The sequence below is a fragment of the Magallana gigas genome, chromosome 5 (genome assembly GCF_963853765.1).
Source record: "Magallana gigas chromosome 5, xbMagGiga1.1, whole genome shotgun sequence".
In the NCBI taxonomy this organism is placed as follows: Eukaryota; Metazoa; Mollusca; class Bivalvia; order Ostreida; family Ostreidae; genus Magallana; species Magallana gigas.
The window spans coordinates 56,065,312-56,091,062 of record NC_088857.1 but is presented as its reverse complement, the minus strand read 5'-3'; the positions used below and the strand labels follow the sequence as shown (position 1 = coordinate 56,091,062).

Here is a 25,751-nt window from a genome sequence, read left to right as displayed (position 1 = left end):
CATTATTGTAAATAAAATTCTAACCTAACCTAATGTTTTTAAACTCAAAGTGTTTTTCGAAGACCTCCTTAAAAACCCCAAGATACTATACTAACCATGACAGAAGAACCCCTGAAACCGGGACTGTGGCAAAAGCATCATCAACTGTGGTTGACTTCTGTTTGACAACTGTACAAAACAAGACTTTGATAAAAACAACAAATCCACATCTGTATCAAAGACAATTTATTTTGTTAAATTTAAGCTGTAAATCTACAATTATAACAGATAAAAACAAAGAAGTTAACAGATAAAGGACAACATATTCAATATAGATATAGGATATGAATAAAGTTCATGCATTTGTAAATTTCTAAAAATGATATTCATTCTATAAACCACTGTGATCTCAAAGTCCGATGATCCAAAATTATAACATGATTATCTCATTTGTCGAATAATAATATGACATCCTTACACAACAGAAACATTAACTGAGAAGCACTGTACATAGTTTTACAGAAAGATCAAGTTTTAATAAATTTCATAATATTGTGCCATCAAAATTTTACATTTGTTGTGTTAACAGTCAGTTGCAATACTTCCAATTCTTAACAGCATTCACAAAAACTGCTGTTGTGCAATTTTCATCAGATGAATAACATGAGAGTTTCCCTAGTAAAGTACTTATTTATTAACAATTAGCTGCCCATACACTTTATGAACCTTAAGATAAAGTTTGTTGTGAAATGATGTAATAAATCAATTTCTAGTCACTGTGAGCCATGTTTAAAATCCATATTCATATGGCTTTGCTCATAGTTTCTCCATGATGTGTAATGGACCTGCTCATAGTTTCTCCATGATGTGCAGTGTGTCTGCTCATAGCTATTTTTTCTGTGATGACATGCCCATAATTTTTCCTGTGTGGTGTAATGGGCCTGCCCCTACATTTTTTTGGGTAATGGACCTGCCAATGGTTTCTGCTATGTGAAGAGGACCTGCCCATAGTTATGGTAATTAGCATCTGACCTTCCAAAAGGTTTTCTAAAATGTGTAATGGATTTGTCCATAGTTGTGTAATGGACTTGCCCATAGTTTTTCTGTTATGTGTAATGGACCTGCCCATAGCTTTTGTCAGTATTGTGAGATAAGTAATGAACCTGCCCATATTCATTGTGTTACGTGAAGTAGACATGTCCATAGCTTCTCTGTATACGTATAATGGACCTGCATAGTTAGCTGTTTGGGAGCACTATGTTGAGCATACATGTGTACACAGTGAATGGGATAATTCTATCATCATCCCCATTATTAACTTCATAGGGCCATGTCTACATAATTCTATCATTCAGAATTGCTGCAAGGACTTTTCCTTATCAATGCATTACACAAGGTCAGAAATGTATTTTTTTTGTTTTGCTTTGAAATTTTTTATCATAACAAAATATATTGTTTATAACAACAAGAGTTCAAAGTTCACTGCACATGATGTAAATAACTAAAAGTAAAACTGACTACAGAGACACCACAGAATAATACAGTACAAAGTAAAAGTTGTCCACAGCCTTTCTTCCATTGCTTTATATATGCACATACAAAGAAAACGCCATCATTTGGTTTGTGACCTTGACTCCAGTATAGCCTGACCTTGACCTTCTCTCAACTACTGGCCAGATGTGGAAGGTACTTTCACACTATTCCATTACCTGTACAGGTGTAAACACTGGGTCATGATCTGTTTGACCTAACCTTGTCACGTCCTGCTATGATGGAGTACTGACATCAAATGTTTGACAATAACACCCACAATTGAACATACTTTAGTATTATTTACATTGATTCTGGGGCTAATCAAAGGAAGAATTACAAGGAATCATTTAATTAAGATACAGGGTACAATTTATCTAGTCTGTGACTATCCAATGCTAGTACTGTGGTCTCATTACTTTTGTGGGGTCAAAGTTCATTTACTTCTGGATACATTTATTTACAAATTTATCAATAGTGTGGGTTCCAAAATCCACAAATCCATGAATGTTGTGGAACTCTTAATCCAGAATTCATGGATTCTGTGGATAGGAACAACCAAATTAATTTTAAAGAATTTCATAAAATTAATGTTTGACTACATTCTTGGAACAAGCAATCCATGAAAATTACAGCCCACAAATTGAATGATTCTACAGCGAATAACAAGACTATATACTGAGTGTAAGATTAAAATAGACAAAAATTCTACTGCCATTCTAACATGAACTTATCTTGAAATGATGCAGTGTAAATACATAATAACAGATTCCCGGCTTCTGCTTGGTAAAACAGTGTACATCACACAAAATGACATGATATGAACAATTCTAATATATATAACATCTTTATACACTCAGTCCGGTGTTAAAATGTGTTACATAGAGGATCAAATATGGTGTATAAAAAGTATAATCTTAATATTGAACAGCTGCTCTAACTCTATTATGAAGACTCCAATGGGATCAAAATATTGATAAATTTTGGTACTTTGACCTTGAAATTATGAGATTCAGTTTGAAAGATGAACTAATTGTTGTCAATATTTCACAGTTCTTGAATATGCATTGTAATTTCCCCAGATGCAAAACTCGGACTGAAACATTCCCAACACCCAATGTAACATCACACTTATTGCGAAAAATCATGCATTAATGAATTCTTTACAAAATACAAAAAGATACACCTTATTGTTCGAATGATCATTTTTAAAAAAAAGATCATGTTGTTCAAGACTACATATACAACACCCTTTAAATATCAAGTGTCAACACTGACAGGTGTTCAGAGACCATAACAAGCATGCATCAGACACCAAACCCCTATAAACCATCTCCAAAAAACAGCACTTGACCCCGATAAGTCAATGGAAAACATTTTGAAAAATAGTATGATGGCCTCAAATAATCACCACCAGTTCAAAAATTTGCTACAAGTAAGAAAACCAACTCAAAATGGACAAAACTTCACAATTCTAGAAAAATACACTGTTCCAAATTAATAGTGTTCTCTAGTAATTACACTCTAATATTATTCATATCATTTTTTCAAAAAAAACAAATACATTTATATTTAACAATTGCTCACTCATGCATTGATAGGGACAGTTTATTAACAAAAATAAAAGTAGAAATGTGCGATAAGACATCGTCGTACACATGAATAAACATGAATCGTCGACGCTGTGGTGGATGACTAGACTGTTCCGTGGGAGCACTTTGTAAAGTTTGGGTGAGCTGGTTTTTGGCAGGTTGCCAATATCTGGTGAGTTAAATCATTTCCTAAGATCAGGTAATTGTTTCGTGGTCTAAGCGAAGTACATAACTTTGATGGTGTCGGGGTGGACGGTGATGGCTCGAGCCATGGCCGAGGGTGTCCTCTCCATCTCATCTGAGTGACGGCTCCCTTCTCCGCTGCGTACAGAAAATAAAACTTGGTCAGTGCTTACATCTTCCAGTGATCTATTTCGCTGGGTTTATATATATCTATCTCGCTACAAATATATTACTTTTGTTTCGTTGCATCATACATGAATATTAAAAATTCTTTTGATAACCAAGTAATACAGTCAAAATCTATCTACCGTATTTTTCGAAAATTAGGTTGATACGGTTTATTGGGCGAAGGAGGCCGTTTTTAGCCAAAAATTTAAAAAAAGTATAAATAGGTCGACTTCGAAGAATTGGTCGAAAAATTACCGCTAGTTCTAATGAATAAATGGTTTAAACCAATAACGTTATCATATAGTAGCCTTTAATCTTATTTCACAGTTTTAAACAAAAGGGAAATAAAATGTATTTCTTGAAAACATCGTAAGAAAATGTCTGAAATTGCATCACAATTTTCAAACCAATTAATTCAGTACGACCGGTTTTAATTTAAGATCGTTTTTTATTACTTCCCTGCCATGTGTACAAACTGGTGTTAACCGGGGGATAGTAACCTAGCCTGGAGGCATGACTACGGTAGCACATACCAATAGGGCGAGGTCCACGTGTCATGGAAAAAAAGTATCGACCTAATTTCCGAAAAATACGGTATTTCAATTTTAACATAAATATTTGAAATAAAGTTTTGATTTAAAATCCAGACGAACATCTGCACCTACATTTCCCACCAGTAATTTGTTATGTGTTTGTATATGAATATGCATTTTACTTAGAAATTTTCACCTGTCATGTATTACTTAGAAATTCTCACCTGTCATGCTCTTTCTCCACAAGGTGATACCTCGCTCTAAACGCCACCAGGTGAGCGTAGTACGCAGGAGCAGGGATGGACACGCTACGCGTACAGCGTACGTACGTGTGACACAGCTGGTATGTCAACTGCTGGAGCTCGTCCGCCTTGAAACAATTGTCGTCCCACAACACGTGGTAATGGGAGGGTCTGCTGGTGCCCTGCATTAAAACATCACAATAAAGTACTAAGTCCTCAAATTCCGAGATGAAGATTCTGTGTTGTAATTACAACTCTTTCAAATACTTTTTAAATGAGCTAATAAATATCTTACACATACCAGAGATTGTGTTTTTTAAAGGAAATAATTTTATGGAAAATCTGACTGATTGTAAACTCTAGCATTGTATCATAAAACTGACTCACCTGTATACCGGCATGGCTGCATAGGTAAAAGTCAAACTGTGTGGGGTGGGTGATTCCGACATCCACAATGGTTCCCGCCGGGATGTTCCCGCTACGTCCTATCTGGTCCTTGCGGTCGGCACAGAAGAGCCTGGTGTGGTGCCTCTTCTGGACGGCAATGAAGGTGATTCCCGGCTGGTAACCAATCTCTAGCTTCATACAGGCCTCCCTCACCGCTCTCAGTTCATGGGCAAGCACCTGTTGATGATAAGTCAACAATTAATTTAATGTTTAATACAACAAGGAGGCCAAAAGTTCTATTGAGTGCCTACTGTCTAAACACTCTTGAAATATTTACCTCACAATGGCTGAACAATAAATTCAGAATTCTACTAGTGAATGCCAAAAACAAAAGTAGCCCTTGTTCAAAACTTGAACACTCTAAAACATCAATCTACACAGCGGCTAAAGACAAACATAAATAAGATATACAGTAGAAATACACAAGTACATACAATATAACCCTTGCTGGTGATATATCTACAAAGTTTTGACACATTCCCTTTCTATTAGAGCGTGTGATGTACTTCACCTTTTGGAACTGTCCTTCGCTGACCCCGTCCCTGTAGATGATGATGCGGGTCGGTTTGAACTGGGTGGACTTGTAGAAGGAGATCAGGAGTTCCCTGACCATGGAGCAGAACTCTTCTATCACCTCCTTACGGTGCTCCTGTACCCTCACCGTCGCTGAGTAACGGCTGGGGTGGGCGTCCATACTCCCCACCACCTGAAATTAATGACACCAATTGTACCTCAAGAGCCGTTTTTCCTTTTATATGTCTAAATAAACATGCATGTTAACTGACTGTAGGTAGGCATATCAAAGAAAACATCAGAAAACCGTATTTATTTAATGGCTTGAAATGAAAGGACATTAGCTTTGCTACAAGCATATTAATCTAGGCAAAACTCAATCTTCATTCTAAAGTTTTCATGTAGATCCACATAACGAAACATCAGCTCAATGCCTGCAAGTTTGAAAGTAACAGGAAACTGTTTTAATAGAAGGTATGATAAATATCTCTGTAATGACCATCATGAGTAAGATGACTTTTATAAATACCGCTGCTCTGTACATGTACATTATATAATAATAATAACAAGAATAGAATTCCAGGGTCCCCCGCCGGTCAAGCAGTATACTAGTATCGAGTCTATCGACCAAGGCTGATTTAGGAACTTGACCAAGGTATTAGTGGTATAAACATTTGGTATAAATTTAATAAAAATCCGTCAAAATTTGTAGGCATGAGCGCACTTACAAGGTCAATTTTTGGAAAAAAACGGAGTCATGATTGTGGTCAAAGTCCCATAACTCCAACAAAAAGTATCGACCAATGCTGATTTTCGAACTTGACCAAAGTATTAGTGGTACATGTATAAACATTTGGTATAAATTTAATGAAAATCTGTCAAAATTTGTAGGCATGAGAGCGCTTACAAGATCAATTTTTGGATAAAACGGAGTCATTATTGTGGTCAAAGTCCAATAACGCCAACAAAAAGTATCGACCAATGCTGATTTTCGAACTTGACCAAGGTAATAGTGGTATAAACATTTGGTATAAATTTAATGAAAATCTGTCAAAATTTGTAGGCATAAGAGCGCTTACAAGGTCAATTTTTGGATAAAACGGAGTCATTATTGCAGTCAAAGTCCCATAACTCCAACAAAAAGTATCGACCAATGCTGATTTTCGAACTTGACCAAGGTAATAGTGGTATAAACATTTGGTATAAATTTAATGAAAATCCGTCAAAATTTGTAGGCATGAGAGCGCTTACAAAAAAGTGTGACGGACGGACGCACGGAATTTCTATGTCCCCGCTCCGCGTTGCGGCGGGGGACAATAATGTCCTTTATTTATACAGGATTGCACAATTGGCTTACAAAAACTAGTTCACATTGTGGTCCTGAATAAGTATTTACAGACGACTACTATACACAGAAACTGATAGAACATACAAAACATGAATTTCTAAGAGATAAGTAAATATACATTACCGGTATATGTGATTTAAACTAATGTAATTCCCTAAAATTATACATGTATGTGACGTAATAATGACAGAGTCCTGATTCAGACAACTTAATGCTGGTATGTACATGTATATTATACATGTATGTGACGTAATAATTACAGAGTCCTGATTCAGACAACTTACGGCGGCTATGGAGGGTTTGCTGGTATCTCCAGCTGGGGGGTGGGTCACATCAGCTCCCAGAAAGATGACCGGCTCACGGAACACCAGGGGTCTGAAAAAATCAACCCATAACAAGCATTAACTTCTCTGTTTCTTAATATTTTGTGCAATCTGTCTGCACTTTCAAAAACAAAGTAAATTTTTTGCCATTGATTATGCTGTTATTTATTTCAACAAAAATCATTTTTCAGTGCTATTTAAACCTGATGGAAATATCATGGGGCAAAATCAAAAACACTTACAGTAAATTCTGTACTTATTATATTTGCAAACTTATCAGAAGCACTATATCACATGTCAATCACTGAATCACTTATAAATCACATGATATAAATATGTCTAGGTTATATGCATTGACATAAATAAACAGTGAATCAATAGAACAATACACTGGACAGAGTCTTGAAAATCAGCCACTGTAAATCAGTCATTATCAATAAGGATAATCTGGTTCACCACAAGGAATATTTGTAACCAGAGACTATGTACATGAACATAAGCAACAAATATGGCAGGCCTGGTTGTAGAAAGAAATATTTTTTATTAGGATGCTCTTGTGAAGCTTGCAGATTTGTTTGTTACTGACCTGGAGCTGGGTAGCAGGATGTTGTTGATGCCGCCCAGCTTGACGTTGATCTTCAGACACAGGTTAGATAGCGTCTGGGGCGAGGTCTTGTTCACGTTCTTGGACTGTACACACTGAGTGGCCAGACCAAACAGGATGTCTCCCACACGCTTCACCTCCGCTACAACCACAAACAACAATTCTTTATATCTTCCTGACACATGTACTACATTTTCACTGTTATCCAACTATAGAGTCTATGTTTAATATAATAGTTTTTAGAAATGGTATAGTGTATAATATTATCAGTTTTGACTGGTAGAATGATGTGAAAAAGGTAGAAGAATCGAGTCATCTTAAAGTCTAAAAAGCAGTAAATAAATCTACTTTTTCTTTACACATGCGCCATATTTACTGGTTAAGGTGAACAAAGACTCACCATACACTGGAGTCCGTCCAGGTAAGACCACCACAATCAGTTGTAGCCCTGCATACGTATTCTTCAGGTAACGGAACATGGGCTCCACTTGGTCAGGCCCAGTGGCATACTTACAGAAACACGGCTGACCAAGAATGGGCATGCCTGCATCTGTAGAAATCTTCTGTAACTGCTGGGTAAAGTTCCTATCAAACAGAGAGCAATCAAACTGCTGATTCATACAGAAAATGTCAAAATCAATTTTTTGGAGTTTTAACACATAGTAATTCATAAAGTATGTTGCTAAAACATTTTTTTAATAAACATTATTTGTAATCTTCACATGCATGAATAGGACAATAGTTAAATATGTTATGTAATGCACTGTTTCATTGGCTCTTATTCTTCATTTCTGTACTAAGATTGAAAATTAAATCAAAAGGAATAAATTCAACATCTACAGAATTTATACTCATATAATTTAATTCTGGTTGTAACGCGGCATTTGCTTAGCGGATTATAAAGCGTTAACTGCCCCAACCCAGGTTATACGAGTATAACTTGGGTAGATATTGAGTTCATTTCTTAAATAAGCATGTTTACAAACTGGTTTAAGGTAAATGACATACCTCAATGCATCCTCCCTCACGCTCCTCTGGGGGGCGAAGCATGCTATGGCCCACACACGGATCTCGATCCCAAAATAGAACTGCTTCCCTCGCATATCCCACACGCCCTGGTTCGGCAGGGCCTGGGCTTTCGTCTGAAATTCCGAATTCTATTCAACATAATTCACGATGGATGTCAAAAACCCACACACTGTACATGTTTAAACAAACGATAAAAAATTTTCATATGAATTTACCGTAATGTGACATGTTTTAATAATAAACTGCAGTTTCTTTAATATTTATGAACATTCATTTTCATGGGTTTAATGAAAACCACTGTTTTAAATGAATTGTGGCCAATGAATATATCAAAACAATATGCCATTAAATATTTCACTCCAACATGCTTTTAGTTTTGTGGATCAACTCAACAACGATATCCAAAGAAAATAACATTCAACAAATATTAATGATTAATGAAATCCCAGTTAATGTATTTCATGTACAGTTGAAAATATCATCTTAATATATTTAATTTTTAAATGCTGAAATCAGCCAATTGACAATCAGAATGGAGGCATTTACTGACCGTTCCCCCGTACTGTAGTTTGGGGTGAGAGAGGACCCGGCCGTGTAGATCCATCATCTGGGGGTTTACTGTGATTCCAAACGTCCTCAGGTGGGGGTCATTGTTATAACTGGCCTTCTTGACCTACAACAGAAGCAAACATCAACATTAGACATACACATGTAAATATAATGCATTTATAAAGAATTCAAAGAGGAAATAGTCTCTTGATTTGGAAGAGAGATGTGGGGGGGGGGGGGGGGGTGTAATTGTAAATATCAACATTAGAAATAAACATGTAAATACAGGTTTCAGGTAAAAGCCGTATAAAGTTATGGTTAATTATACGATATTTTAGAGGAAAGCATGTCAATATATTGAAATATCCCATCCTCCCTAATGCATATTGTAAAGAATCCCAATATGACATTTAATCTCTTTTGATTTGGTTTTTGACGGAGAGAGGTTAATAATAAATAACATTAAAAGCTATCTACACAAGGGATTTTTGGATTTTTGTGTTAGAATGTGCTATCTCCGAATCAGACATTGCCAACAATAATGATTTCATAGATTGTGGAATAAACTGCGATACAGATAACAGAGAAGGCTGGAGTGGATGTACTACCCACTGAACTCACCAGATTGTTGATCTCCTTCTCTCTGTCGGGGGCGTTCTTGGCTGTCGCCTGCAAAACATTGAATGATTTATCTTAGTTTTAAAAAAGTCAGAGCACTGAATACTGACTCAGTATAACTCATGTATATTTTGTGCACATTCAACAAAATTCTGAACAACACATTATATGTGTGGGCTTAACTAGAGAACTACTAACTCAATATGATACAGTAAAAGTGGATTTTAAAGCTTGGGGGAAATTTCCACTAATCACATGGCAAGCTTACAATTGCGAAAAATACCCTGCACATGTTAAAACAAAAAACTTAAGACTGTTATATCACACATTTAATACCCACGTGTATTGTTTGACTACAGTAAACGAGTACTTAACCCTGAGCATAAATAGCCCCTTTTACAGTAACTGAGTGTATAAATTGTACCCTGATCATGGTGGCCGTCTGTAGGTCTGTCAGCTTCTTGATACATCTCTGGCCTCCCACAACATTACAAACCTACAATGTACAACATCACTCAAACTATCAAATACTTTCTGTACACTCCATTTCCCTTACCAAACACTTTTAAGAATTTTTTCAAAAGTTATAGCTTTTACAATTTTTACAAGTCTATGTTTAGCTCGTTTAGAAAATTAATGTCTGTTTAATCATACCATAAAAGCTCATAGCAAGTACATGGAATAATAAAAGCTGATGAATAATAACTGCATAATGCAATACAGATAATTGCAGATGCTGAGAAATTTTTATACAAGCGTAATTCAACCAACCTCTAATGGAAGATATGTGTGCTTATGTTCCTGTCCAACTTGTAAACACGGCAGGTGAGGGTGTCTGCAAGAGAGAGAACCATTCATTGTAATGTATTGTACTCTATTGCAAACACATTTATCTTTATCAATGATGTTTAACTTTGCCCCCTGTCCCACTCCAATGTTTAACTCTGTCCTCTCCAAAGTTTAACTCTTCCCTCTGTCCCTCTCCCATGTTTAACTCTACCCTACTCCAATGTTTAAATCTGCCCCCTTGCCCCACTACAATGTTTAACGCTGCCCCACTCCAATGTTTTACTCTGCCACATGCCCTGCTCCCATGTTAAACTCTACCCCTGTCCCTTTTTAATTTTGAACTCTGCCTCCTGTCCCACTCCCATGTTTAACTCTACCCTAATCCAATCTTTAAATCTGCCCACTGCCCCACTCCACTGTTTAACTCTGCCCTTCTCCAATGTTTTACTCTGCCCCCTGCCCCACTCTCATGTTAAACTCTGTCCCTGTCCCTTTTCAATTTTGAACTCTGCCCCCTGTCCCTTTTCAATTTTGAACTCTGCCCCCGGCCCCACTCCAATGTTAACCTCTGCCCCCTGCCCCACTCCAATGTTTAACTGCCCCCTGCTCCTACTTACTGTAGCTTCATTTTGTAGCGCTCCAGGAAGTACCGAGCGACCGTACAATCCACTGTCTGACCCGAATCCAGCTGTAGCGGAAATCTGGAACCAGGACCAGTTATCATACATTAATCACTTGTAACTAATACAGGTATAGCTACATTATGGAGATGCAACTAATACATGCAAAACTACATTATAGAGACGTAGATCCTCTGAAATGTGAAAGGGACAATTAATCATAGTTACTTGTAACTATTACATGAATTACTACACATAAATAAAATTGTATATCTACATCTGTCTAGTATGTACAAAGGCATGTAGTTTACAAACAGACAAACTGATGAATCATTAGGCTTTTATCAGTGTGAAGCTGTTATCTATGCTCAAGTAGTTATGACGGTTCAAGTGTGCTCTATTCATGAATGAGATTGAGTGTGCTTTACTTCTGAGTTTACTGTTCTTACATGTAAAACTGAATTCTATCCTCATGTTCTTGGGACAGTTATGATTGAGTTTAAGCATGTTATACTTATGACTTAGTTTGTGTTTAGCTGTACTTATGACCTAGTTTAAGACTGGAAGTACTTACACTGTATGGCTGAGTTTGAGATAGGTTGTACTTACGACTGAGTTTGAGATAGGTTGTACTTACGACTGAGTTTGTGCATGCTGTACTTACGACTGAGTTTGAGATAGGTTGTACTTACGACTGAGTTTGTGCATGCTGTACTTACGACTGAGTTTGTGCATGCTGTACTTACGACTGAGTTTGTGCGGGTCTGCGAGTGACGTTACACACTCTGTATTTCCTCCTCATGGTTCCACAGTGGGTGATTTCTACCTTCAGGTCTGTAAAATAACCATAAGATTTAAAGCTGTGTCATATATGACAGTTTCATATTCTTTTGCATTTGTCTCTTACGAAACACATTCTACTTATCACTAACATTTCGTGTAACCATTTAGTCCTCCGACTCTTACTTCTGATTTCCTGGATGAATTTGGAGGATGAAAAGTTCTGTCATATGCTTGGACATTTTGATATTTTGTGCATTTGTATCCAACTTATTATAATCATGTTTTCCGACCATTAAGTCCTTTGACCCTTACTTCTGATTTCCTTGGTGAACTTGACCCGCTGGGAATCGGTCAGTGGGCGTCGCTGTTCGTTGGCGTCCTTCAGCTCCAAGATTTCACACATGAAGTCGATGACCGGTTGAGCTTTATAGAAGGCTGTGGCCGATACTACAAAAAAAATTAAGAGTTTATATTCAGTCAAAGTTTCCCTTAATCATCCATTTGCTATCTCAATTTCTTTTAACAAGAACATCATCTTTTCATTCATTATTTGTATTTATAATATATTTTCTGAATATTATATTCCAGTAGTTCTTTCCTATATTTTAAGTATTTTTTCTCAAGAGATACTAGCAAAACGAATTAACGAATTACACAGAATAAACATTAGAAACCAAGTGAATGTTATTTCAAATTATCTACTTTTTCTACAGGTTATTATTCACTGCTTTGAAAAATAACACCTTAAGAATATTCTCCCTAATAAAAGGGGAAAAAAATATAATTTTTGTATAAGTTGGTATTCATCCATGCTGAACAGAATGGTGTAGTAAGTGTAAAACTTACCATCAATGTTGAGCATCATTTTCCAGTGGGAGGGACGGACGCTCTGATGGAAGCCGAACCACACCTCCCTGCCCCCTCCCAGGGGGTAGTCATAGTCCTCCGGGGGAGAGAAGAATGAACGACCCACAGGGGTGTACCTACAAGACAAACTCAATCAGAATTGGGCTGAAGAACAGGAAGAAGGGTTAAAAAAAAAATAAGTTGTTAGAAATCAAGAAATTAAATAGATTAGCTCAGAAATAATCATTATTTATTTTTTGATTAAATAATTTGTGAAGATTGTACATGTTTACTAAATTTCCTATATATGAAGAAAACATTGGCCAAAATATGACATCCATGTTAATATCGGGTTCACCGATTGCTGATTGCAATTGCATCCAATTCAATGAAAACATTAGTTTTGACTTGGTTTAAGGAAAAGGTCTGACAGTTAATGTGGTCTCATCAATATTTTTTGAATACTAATTTTTATTGAATTTTGTCGTGATCCATGAAATTAAATGTTCATTAAAGGTACATAATTAATAACACATTATGTTGATAGAATTAAAGTATCCTTGAAACTGGGATTTTCTCTAAATCCACCGGAATCGATGCCCACTATTATAAATGAAACCACAGTATATATATATGCTGTTACGATCAGACGACACGTTCCTCAAACTTATAAACTTTTTTTCCAGTAATTTGTTTTTCATTTACTACTACTTTCACCAGCTTTCTTGCAAAAAATTAGGGTACCTTATCAGGCATTTGTACGAGATATTAGAGTATGCATTTTCCTATACATTCTTATTAAAACAAATTTATCTCCCATCGTAGAAGAGCAAAGAGAGGGGCATAATTAAATATGACTTTTCAAACCAATTTCGTTTAAACCAGGATTTTTTTTATTGGAACTCTTTATTACAAGGAGAAACCCAAATGTTGCTCGATGAACGCGTTGTCTGACCTTAAGTCTGTACTTACATCATGCTGGGGAGGTGCCTCATGATGACGTCCAGCGCCTCCACCGCACACTCTGGAATCCTCCGGGCACGCCCCTCTAACGCCTCCTCCAGGGCGTATAGACTGATCTGGGACAGCCACTTAATGGCGACCTTGAACACCCGGTCACGACCTTCACCTGGCAGGGTGACCTCTAACTCCACCTGAATCACAGAGTTTTGTAACAATACATCAGGTTATACCTATTTTCAATAAGCATAGATTTATAATAATGTAAGATCATCTGTAACTCGAAAAGACTGACGTACATTCCTTCATTATCTGTGATGTGCCAGTGTTGTGTACAATAAGTTATTAAATATCGTTCTTATGGTGGTTTGGGCATGGACTTACTTTATCTTTGCCGAATGGAAGTGGTTCTCGACTGTACAGTTTCTCTCTGCCATCAAACACAGGCTTCTGTCCGGAGAAGATCCGGGGTGTGTAGGCATTAACCATGGTCTCCACGATCTCTCTGATCACAAACATACACTCATAAGTAACAAATCTGACCATTAAATTTCTGATCACAAACACACTCAAATAACAAATCTGACTATATTAAACAGAATAATCATTTCTTGAATTACATTAGGTAACAATCTGTTAATTTTACCCAAAGCCAAGTGTTGGTGTCTCGCCTTACAAATGTGATTAAAATGTACTGAAAAACTTTTACTTTGAAAATTTGTTCATCTACAGACCTTTCAATAAAATTATAAGTTCAAAACGTGATTCCTCATTAGGTGTTGTTGACATCCGAGATGCATCATTCGTAGGATACAGTACTGTACTGTACTTGTTTATTCCATCTGGAATTTTGATCAGTGATTGACTTTGGGCCCATGTTATATTACAAGTCACACACCTGTTGACTTACCTGGATTAATGTGTTTCAAATGACTTACCTGTGAGTTCAGTAAATAAATGACTTATCTGCAAGTTCTTTCATTAAATCATCTAATGCTGAAGTACTATGAATTCTGTGATTGAATGTCTTACCTGTTGACTTGTCAGAGACATTTGTCAGGTGTGTGAATGTCTTACCTGTTGACTTGTCAGGGACATTTGTCAGGTGTGTGAATGTCTTACCTGTTGACTTGTCAGGGACATTTGTCAGGTGTGTGAATGTCTTACCTGTTGACTTGTCAGGGACATTTGTCAGGTGTGTGAATGTCTTACCTGTTGACTTGTCAGAGACATTTGTCAGGTGTGTGAATGTCTTACCTGTTGACTTGTCAGGGACATTTGTCAGGTGTGTGAATGTCTTACCTGTTGACTTGTCAGAGACATTTGTCAGGTTTGTCTTACCTGTTGACTCGTCGGGGACATTTGTCAGGTGTAATGGCGACGTTGTAGTGGTGGATGAACCCTTTAGGGATGTTGACATGAAAATGGTTGGCCCGTAGAGCAATGGGTTTTCCCTCCCGTCCATGGTCAGGCCTGAGGGGGCAGATAAACTCCCCGGCATTCCCATTAGATGGAGGTGGAGGGGTGGGGGGTGGCTGATCAGCTGGGTGGGGTGGAGCTGTTTAAGTAGAACAGACAGGTGCATGTGCCGCTCAAGTGAAGAACTTCAGAAGCCATTAAAAAATTCAACAAGAGACCAATTGTAAAATTCCCCTACTAATTGAACTAAACCCCTCTCCAGGGATCATGAATTTCACAATTTTGTAGAGGGCTTTATGGACATTATAACCATGCGTTTAGGATTTAACAAATATATATGGGAGTAGAGAAGAAGATTTTTTAAGATTTAATACATTTTTATTATACGGCCATATTAGCCCCACCTTGAACCCCTGACCCAGGGCCAATGAATTTCACAATATTTTTAGAAGGATTCATGGAGATCATTACCATGGAATCAGTTTTTTCCTTTAATTTAACTTTAATTCTTAGAGTTAATGTTTAGTATCTACACCCCCCCCCCAACCCCTGTACACACACACACTGTAAATGTATTGCTAATAAATGCTGCCCATTCAGGAAATGAAACTTTCTTAAAGATGATGATATATAATTTATGACACCTCCATTCCCATTATTGCCAATACCTGTTGCCCTTTTACATAATCACATATCTAAATTTGATGAATATAGTAAGCTCTTTTTGTCATGAATATCACTCACATCTAAGTATTGCTGTAGTCAACAGTCAACATTTGGAGAAAAACTTACAATATGTGGTAGATGTGTGCTAAATATCTTCGACAAAATTATATTGTTACATACAGTTGAACTTCGGTATCTCGAATACTGATATCTTGAATACAATGGATATGTCGAAGTGATTTTTAGGTCCCAAATACTTAAACTTTTAGTATTTTACCCTTGATATCTCGAATACCCGGATATCTCAAAGTTTTTAACTAGTCTCATCTAGTTCGAGATAACGAGGTTGACTGTATATACCGATTAAAATGAATTAAATGAGAAGATAACTTTTTTATTTCTATAATTCCATCGTGTTAGGGTAGTGGGGAAATGAAATGATCTCTAAAACATTACAGGACTTCACTTCTCCCTCAGTACATTAAATACATTGTATTAAAGGGACTTAAACACGATTTGACTTAAAATTTTCAAAATTTATTTTTGCATTTTCAATGTTTATAATGATAAATATAGAATTTTATAATGCTATGTCAAATTTTGGAAGTCAAATATCAAGTTATGAGCAAGATACAGAGTTCATAATTCTTTGTTTTGTAAACAAAGCTCGAATATTGTCATTTTTACATATGTATAGTATTGGTGTAATTTTCAATCAAATGTATCTTTCTTTTGTTGTTTTAGTATTTAAGAAGATACTGAATTAGTTAAAATTGTTTTTTACGTGTCATTTTGTCTAAAAAAAATGGTAATTCTCTGCATTACATTTTTGTAAACAACTATAAGACTCGAGCTTTGTTTACATAACAACCAATTCTTACATCTGTATATCATTTGTAACTTGACTTTAACATTCAATATTTAGGTCAATCATTTAAAATGCACCAGTAAACCATATTATACATAAAAAATAAAATAATTTTTTTTAATCTCAAATCGTGTCCAAGTCCCTTTAAAGCATGAAATTAGAAATACATTATGTACATTAGAAAGGTAAAGATATGTTTTATGCCAGAACATAAAAGCTTGGGAAAGAGTTAACCTCAGACACAAGATAATTACGTGTGATGTAAGGAGTTCATGGCATATACAGAATAAAGAACAATGAGATTTGTACATTTTGTTAAAATCCTGCATCAAATAATCAAAGCCTTCCATAAATTGATATGCAGAAGTTATATGGAATTCTGCCAATTTGAGAAACTATTAAGATATAGAGAGCCACCTTAAGCTATGCCTCAGCATACTACAACATTAATTTTTCACTCTCATTTTCATCTCACAGCAATAAAATGAGAATAAAGTACAGGTATCTTGGTTATGCAATAAATTTGTATTTATAGAAAAGGTCATTTTTTTTTAACAATGAGAGATGGAAATGACATTCCAGAATATGTTAAACATGTTAAATTTGTATGCGTTTAGTCTTACCCTCATAATTCACTACAATCAAACAGATTTATATCATAATTAACTCAGCAAAAAATCTCTTAGCCAACAGTACACTATTAATAAATCAGAACTAACAGATTTATATCATAATAAATAAACTCAGTAATAAATTGTATCACCAACTACTGTATACAGGGAAATATTTGCCCCCATTTTATTTTCGCCCTCGTTGTCAGAGGGAGAATTTAAGACTGGGCGAATTGTATATTGCAAATAATATCTCTGTTAACACAAATGCATCTAGGCGAACTCAAGACTGGGCGAAATCCTTGGCAAGTGTAAAAGGCCGAAAATTACTTAGGGTGAAAATAACCCTGTATACAGTTATATATTAATAGTTCACTACAATCAGATTTGTATCCTAATAAACCCAGCGATAAAAAATCTTCTAGTTAAGAGTATACTGTATACAGAGTTGTTTTGCTCTGTGTAATTTTCTGGCCCTTCTACACTTGCAAACACCTTGAATTTACCGTTAAACATTTGTGTTTGAAGAGACTCAGAGATAATTTGAGACATTGGAATTCGCCATGTCTTCAATTCGCCTCTGACAATGAGGGCAAGAGGGGTGAAAACAAAAGGGGGACAAATATTTTCCTGTACACAGTATTTCATGTCAGTACCATCGAACAGATAACATATTACTAGTATTTATAAATAAACTCAGAAACATCAATATATCTTTTCACCAACAGTACAATACCCTGTAATATTGTACGGTAATTATAATCATACAGTACTAGTGGGTAAAGGTACTTACGTTCTGGTGGGGGGACTGTGGTAAAAGGACCAAAGGTGGACCCTGTAAAGGAAGCAGACAGACAGGTGAGACAGGACAGGTGTATCAGGTGGTACAGGTACAGATCACACCTGTATCTGTGTGGTCACGTACAGACTCTCAGGACACACTACTCATGCAAACTCTCTCAAACACGAAATTACTGCAATACTTATAGACTAGGGTTGGAATTCTATTGCACATGTAACATGTGTAAGTCATGGCTACTTGCTCCTAGGATGTAAAAAGTACAAATCTTTGTTTACATGCATGCAGATAGGCCCTCGTATTGTAAACTTAGATCTACACTGTAGTCTATGACCGACTTTTGGTTCATGTTCACTGAAAAGGAGAGAGGTATTTATTTTTCTTCTCACAGATGGATTTCATGTATTTTCAAAATTAGACTATTTCTGCATGCTAAAAAAGTACAAATTGTCATAACACATTCATGAAAAACACTGCACACATACAATGTATTTGTGTGAACTGCTTGTGGAATATAATGATCTGTGAATGCTGGTTATAAAAATATCAGCATGCAAACTTCTTTGGCATTGAAAAAATCTCAAAGCATTTCACAAATTCTGGTCAAAACTGTGCTTACATTATGGCATACCAGAAATATCAAGCATAGTCAATTTTTTAATACACCAACAATATATATTGGCAACAATGAAAGCACCTGTAAAGAAAACCATTTTTTCCATACAGATTAACATCTACAATTTTCTGCTCCCCCAAACATAAATACCCCCTTATCAGTGATACTTCTGGGGCTGTGTAAACACAATTTGAGTTTGGAGAGTAATAAAGGGGGGAAAATTTACGTATGTCTGCCGATAGGATTCCGTTAGGTGGCTGCAGGTCAGTACACCCACCATGACTTGCCCCATTCAGTTGCTGGGTGACTAAGCCGGCTATACCTTGCAATAAAAACAAAAAAGCAGCGTCATTCATATTGGAAAAAAGCACTAACAAGACAAAAATATCACGTTAACCGAGGGAGAAGGACGAGGGCAATGTCTATTTCGGGGACAGACAATGCTAGATCCTAACGCCAACTGCAGACCCCTTATTTCTGAAAAAATTCTCAAAACTTACAAAAGAAATGTTTATATTAAATTTTCAACAATTGTCTTAGCAATATGCTATATCATGCATTTTCTGGGTCTACCAGTGAAATATGATTATGGTAAATAATTCCCAGCCAGAAAGGACAATTCCTAAAGATCATTTTAAAGTTCATCTTACATGAAGTGATCACATGTATTTATTCCACAATGAAATGAATAGTAAGTACTTTTTTGGCAGATTTAACAGTGATTTTTCTACAACTAAATTCCATCAGAAATAAGGCACTGGTATGAATAATCATTTTAAAAACATACTAAGTCTTCCATGCTTCTTTACGCAGAAAGGAAAAAATAAAATTGCATTTACCAGTATTGTTAAATGGCTTAATATAAAACTGGTTTTTTCTCAATTAGACTAAAATGTTATGGTTATTTTCCAATCCAAGTGTCAAAGACTCCTTTATAAAAATGTAGAAATATCATTGCTTAGAAAATTAATCTGCCAGTAAATATTGCATAACAACAAAATTGTTCAGCTGTAAAACTGGAAGCCTGAAGCCTGAAGAAGAACATAGCAGATCATCAATAACCCAATGGATTCCAGGAAACAGTATCATTATCTAAAACACTTAAGGTGGAATAACACATCATCACAAAATGGCTCACCTCTTATCGAAATGACATTTCGTTTTTTAAAAGGATTTTATCGACGCCAACATGTAACTTACTTCATATCCGAGTGGATAAATTGTCGGGCTTGTGATCCGTACATCCCGAGTTCGAATCCCGCAGGGCTTTTGTTGTTATTTACTGAATTAATTTTTTTAGATATTCATTTTTATCCAAAAACTGCAATATTTTCGCTTATTTGACTTATGTACAGTTTATTTATCATTATATCTTTCATAATCAAATCATTTTCTGTTAATTTGAGTGACTTTTTCCAGGTGTGTTATTCCACCTTAATCCATCAAGACTCCAAGTACATTGTTGACTGAATCAAATCACAAATCACCCTCAACTGACTTCTGACCTTGACTGCTAGTAAACAACATAATATTCTCCTTAACATGGTAACTAATTTGAATGTCCTTGGCCTTAAAGTCATTTCTTGACATTCATCAGAGGAATGGATCCCCCCCCCACCCCAAATTATTAGGTTTGGGTATATTTTTTAATATATGAGAAAAATGCAAAATGTCAGGAGCCTGTGACAAGAATATTGGTTATTTAAAGCCATAAATTCAAGGAAAAATGACATTAATTATGTATTTTGAGAGAATGTCATATGATATGAAAGTATCCCCTACTTCTCTATAAAGCAGTCACTGTGCAATCTCTCTGTTATTAGTAGTATCTGGATACTATTTCTAACTTTCAAAACTGAATTGAATAATTTTGCAACAGCCTTATCATGAGTGACAGTAATGGACCTTGGCACAGAAGTGACAGAAATGATATTTTGTCCTCTTAATTTGTTACATAACATTCGTCTTTTATGGTGTAACTCATTATGTAAATAATTTGTGAGAATGCTTTGTAAACAATGAACTGTGGCTGTCAAACAGAAGACTTGAGTACATTGGTGTTCCCCAATATATGTATACCAACCCTGCCCGATCAGTACATGTAGAAAAGATTAAACATACTGTGGAATCAGTAAATTTCGTGGGGGCCAATTTTGGTGGATTGCTTAATATTTACAGGTTCATGAGGACGTAATTTCGTGTATTCTCTCATACCTACAAAAAGAAATGACATTAACCTAATTCTATATTCGTGGAGGATGTTAATTCCTGGATTGGAGGTACCCACGAATTGCAAGAAAATTGAGCCACCACGAAATCTAATGATTCCACAGTATATTTTGATAGTTAGGTACATGTATCTCTTGAAACTGAAGACAATGAAATTTATTTTCCAAAACAAAGAATTGTGAGCTCTGTATCTTGCTTATAACCATATGACTGACACTCAAATTTTGGTTGACCATTACAGGTAGAAATGCCTTACTGCTGAAACATCATCAATGAAAAAACAAAAACCATGACCATGCCCTTTAATGTATCTATGATCTGTGTACCTGGCAAAGTATTGTCTTCCCCACAGGTGAATCTTAACTCAAAGACCTTTGGCTTGACATCTTTACATATCAATACTAAACAGATTCCTTGTCCAAATTTAAGTTATATATTGCAAACATAATATGCTGAAAAACTTAAATTAAGAACTGAACTGAACATAAACATATTAATCAAGTCAATATATCCTCGCTAAATGACTTACTTTCTGAATAAATAAATGAAAACATAAAGAGCTGAAGTTATTTGTTGGAATATGAATTTGTTGCTCAAAGGGAGGTAATGATCTCCTAGAGTGTTAATTGCTGACAGGAAAAGTAACCTGAATATTGATTTAATTGCAAGACAACTAGGTCTTTCCCGGCTGTTGATATTTGAAAGTTTTACCAATTAACTATGGCGTGATATGAGCTGAATTTATTTACTCATGATTAGTACCCAGTCAAAGGTGATCTGCCCTATTAAATGTACATGTTTTCATAGAGGATGCATTTATTAACAAATTTTTTTGCTTTCTAGTAAAGGAAAAAATCATATTCATTCAAATTCACAACAAAATATGACTTGTTTGACATAACCAAGCCATTAAGGGCTATATATACTGACTACCTGTAGGGCTGTCACAGGTCACTGAAATAACGAAGAAGAAAGGAACAATTTGTTCTTTTTGGTTTCGATTCCATTTTTCAAGATTTCCATTCGGTTCCAATTTGTGTAATAGAATTCGTATTCTATAAAAAATGGCACCAAAATTAAACGGTACATTAGTGTGGAAATACTATAACTGTGTTTGTAATAAACACTGAGTTGTATGTACAACTGGCCATGCATATCCATGATTGTTCACTCATTCTAAATAAAAATATCTCGCAATTTACCTGTGTATGAGGGAAAAATACAAGTACATTAAACAAAGATGGCGGCTTACGATTTGGACATCAAACATGTTTTCAAAATTTGTTTATAGAAATGGTTAGGATCACAATTTTATGATTTTATTATTAATACGAGTGAAATTGAATGAGGAAAGCCAGAAGTCAAATCCATGCAAATTGATGTGGAAAAATTTTCGTGTTTACAGAAAATAGAACACACAGTGTGCATTACCTGCAACTAGAAAATACACAAACATCTCATCAGACTTTACTTGTTTCAATTCATAAATATACTTATTTTGTTAACAAATTAGATTCATCAAATCTCCTGCAATCATTTATTAAAACAAGAGGCCCATGGGCCACATCGCTCACCTGAGGAACAATAGGTATGATAAAATCAGCTTAATGGACTCATAATACAAACAATCTGACAATGTACAATAATACATGTAGATCCTGTATAAAGTAAATCCATTTTCCCCCTGGATATTCTTATGTTTATAATCATTAGTCCCTTTTCTAACAGGATGATTTTATAGTCATATCACATGTTGAGTATTGCAGTTCTCAAAAAGATCCTTAACAATTGTTTATATATGGGATATAAAGCTACATCAAACTCTGAGCCTTCTTCTGAGGCCGAATAATTGTCCTGGAGACAAAGTCTTAACAATTATAAAGAATCATCTGGCTGCTTAGTTTCTGAGAAGAAGATTTTTAAAGATTTACTCTATATATTCCTATGTAAAACTTTAACACATCCCCCCCCCCCAATGCGACCCCACCCTACACCCAGGGGTCATGATTTTTACAACTTTGAATCTACACTACCTGAGGATGCTTCCACACAAGTTTCAGCTTTCCAGGCTGATTAGTTTCTGAGAAGAAGATTTTTAAAGATTTATTCTATATATTCTTATGTAAAACTTCGACCCCCCCATTGTGGCCCCACCCTACCACCGGGGGTCATGAATTTCACAACTTTGAATCTGCACTACCTGAGAATGCTTCCACACAAGTTTCAGCTTTCCTGGCTTTCTGGTTCTTGAGAAGAAGTTTTTTAAAAAATTCTCGAAATTTTTCATTAATTTCTAATTATCTCCCCTTGAAAACGGGTGTGGCCCTTAATTTTCACAACTTTGAATCCCCTTTGCCTAAAAATGATTTGTGCCAAGTTTGGTTGAAATTGGCTCAGTAGTTCTTGAGAAGATGTTGAAAATGTGAAAAGTTTACCGACAGACCGACGACAGACAAAATGTGATCAGAATAGCTCATTTGAGCTTTCAGCTCAGGTGAGCTAAAAAGTATTAAAATATATCTTAAAACAAAAGACATGTCGAATTGAAAAATTGGCCAAAGGTACACTTATTAATAATAAACTAACAAAAATAAGTTTTCTGTGGTGAAATTATTACATAGAATTTTTTTTTTATTAAAGTAAACAGAATAATGTTCATATGTAATTTGAATTTCTAGTCAGAAGACTAGTTATTGTATTCAAGTTTGTTATCAAGGACAGAAGAAATGGAAAAAATGAACTTTTGAAGTTTAAGAAATGAATTTTTATTTAAAAGTGACCCAAACCAAAAAACCCAAAATTGAAGCAAACTCATTACAACCCTAAAAATTGTTCCCCCGTGACAGCCCTAACTACCAGTTTTTATATAAATCTTGTAAACATTGATTTTTAGAGTACATATATGTACCATTTCAATTTCTTACAAAAAATATATAAAGTACACAAGGATTATATTCATGTGCAGTATGAATCAATGTAGTGTTGAGTCTGCAATTGTTTTAATTGCATATTTATAAGAAAAACACACTTCTTCTAAATTTATTTAATTTTATCTACCACCAGGGAAAAAAAAACCAATGAAAGCAAAACACAATATGCCCATCAACACACATTTAATCCTAATTTTGTAGCCAACTGTTAAAACAAAGTTTAAAAGTCAATGGAATAAGAACCAGTTCAAGCTAATTTTTTCTTTTTGATTTTAATTTACATAGTATTGAGAAGGTTCTAAATCAGTACAAAGTCAGTGCATGGTGTCATCTGAGATGGATTTAAAAAAAAAAAAAAGAAAATCCACAGGTGCCTGACGTTAAAAAAATATTTTTTTGCAATAAAATTAATCCCTTTACTATAATAATAACAAGGTTTGTCACGGTCAACATTCAGAATTTTTAAGAGGTGCTCATTTGCTTCAGGTTTTTAATTGAGATTTAAGCAATATTGATAGGTACAAATATTTCCATTCACCACTTCACTTCTATTTTTAGGTGTAAACTTGTTCATCGTCCACTTGAATTAACGATAAAAATGGCAGTAGACTGAATTCGGAGCATAATTTTAATAAAAGGAGTGGCTGTATCATGAGAAACATTGTTATAAATTAGTGACAGGAATTATCTTATTTATATACATGTAATATGAAATATTTTTAGCGTCAGGTGCCTGTTTATTTAAATTTACAATGTAAACCAGTAAGTAATATGAAACAATTTAATGACATACATATGAAGAAAAGGAAAAATTTGTATTTAGGAATTTCAAAACTAAAACCAAGGAAGAATACTCTTCCGCTGAAACAAAATGATTTTGTGAATGCGGTTTACATTTTTTTATTGAAAGTTTAACCCTAAAAACTGTAAACCTCGCATGACGGCAAGTCAGCTTAATAAATTTAAAAAATATTGAAATGAACATTACAGAGAAGAGAAAAAAAACCACTGGGGCGAACGAGAAAAGGGGAAAGGGTGGGGGGTATAACACAAGAATAACTGAAAAAAATCCACCTGCATTTTTTAAACCCAAAATTAGATTTCTTTGTCTTAAAATGTTAAATATGACTATGTTGGGTACATTTGTTCCGCAAGGTGTAACATCAACACTTTAATGTGGATAATAAATTTTACATTAACGTTAGACTATGTACAGTATATCCATCCAATTTTACCAAAAAGTTGATTTTTGTCAGACATTACTAAATAATAACATTAACTTATGCATAAGTACTCAAAACAACAATTATTTGTTGAAGTTTCCTCTGATTCAGAGTTTTTGGTGTTTTGTATCTATTAATTTGGTTGTAGAAACCTTTATCAAAACAAAACAAGCACTTTGATAACATTGTTTGGACCTTATATAAAGATTAGTAAGGCATCGTGTTATGTTAAAAGTATTTCACATTAACTTAAAATACCTGGTGCAATAGGAAACATTATGACATCTTATGACGAGGGAAAATGGTAAATCAGGAGAGGTAAACAAACTTCTGTCATTTTCATCTTTTGTCAAAAGAAAATATGGCGCACGATTGACGTTATACTAATCACCCAAAAAAATTCTGACCTTATTTAAAATACACCTTTACAAATTTTGTAAAGTAACGTGATTTGTTTAAAATGTCGAATAAGGATGTGTTGATTTTGTTTCGATAGAATTATTGATATTTCATGATTTTCTTTTTTAAATATTTTAAATTTTTGAGAATAAACTTTGGACACAACAAATAACATAAAGCAACCCCCCTCCCCATTATCTTATGGAAATTTTCTTCATCTTTTGTACACACCACATAATGTGTATTAAAATTCAAAACTATAGCAAATGTAAATAAATCATTTACTCAATTAACAAATCTAATATTGTGAAAGAAACAAGCTTATTAATTAAGAT

At 35.0% G+C, this 25,751-nt stretch overlaps 1 protein-coding gene across 3 annotated transcripts; it reads right to left on the bottom strand.

Moving 5' to 3' along the window:
* Positions 1-208: 208 nt before the first annotated feature.
* On the bottom strand, positions 209-25,418 carry LOC105321320 (protein argonaute-2). 3 transcript variants are annotated; one of them, XM_011419583.4, is made up of 22 exons: positions 25,276-25,418; positions 18,862-18,957; positions 18,014-18,055; positions 14,998-15,214; positions 14,041-14,161; positions 13,669-13,850; positions 12,697-12,833; positions 12,163-12,297; positions 11,814-11,901; positions 11,065-11,148; positions 10,430-10,493; positions 10,083-10,154; positions 9,662-9,709; positions 9,042-9,164; positions 8,471-8,619; positions 7,863-8,047; positions 7,445-7,604; positions 6,820-6,910; positions 5,186-5,380; positions 4,615-4,851; positions 4,210-4,409; positions 209-3,422 (listed from the first exon to the last, which is right to left on the bottom strand). In XM_011419583.4, exons 1-22 carry the CDS (start codon positions 25,292-25,294, stop codon positions 3,317-3,319), a joined length of 2,751 nt encoding a protein of 916 aa, XP_011417885.1. In that variant the 5' UTR covers positions 25,295-25,418; the 3' UTR covers positions 209-3,316. The 3 variants fall into 3 exon arrangements, with proteins under 3 accessions (XP_011417885.1, XP_065939808.1, XP_011417888.1); XM_066083736.1 differs by having other exon boundaries at positions 8,471-8,604; XM_011419586.4 differs by lacking the exon at positions 18,862-18,957 and having other exon boundaries at positions 25,276-25,416.
* Positions 25,419-25,751: the final 333 nt, after the last annotated feature.

What these genes read in the sequence shown, in the direction of transcription:
- LOC105321320 (XM_011419583.4), bottom strand. An exon ending in AATCCTATCGGCAGACATAC is followed by an intron (nt 18,056 to 18,861) that starts GTAAATTTTCCC and finishes CTTCCTTTACAG; the next exon opens with GGTCCACCTTTGGTCCTTTT. An exon ending in GTGGAGAAAGAGCATGACAG is followed by an intron (nt 3,423 to 4,209) that starts GTGAGAATTTCT and finishes TTCTGTACGCAG; the next exon opens with CGGAGAAGGGAGCCGTCACT.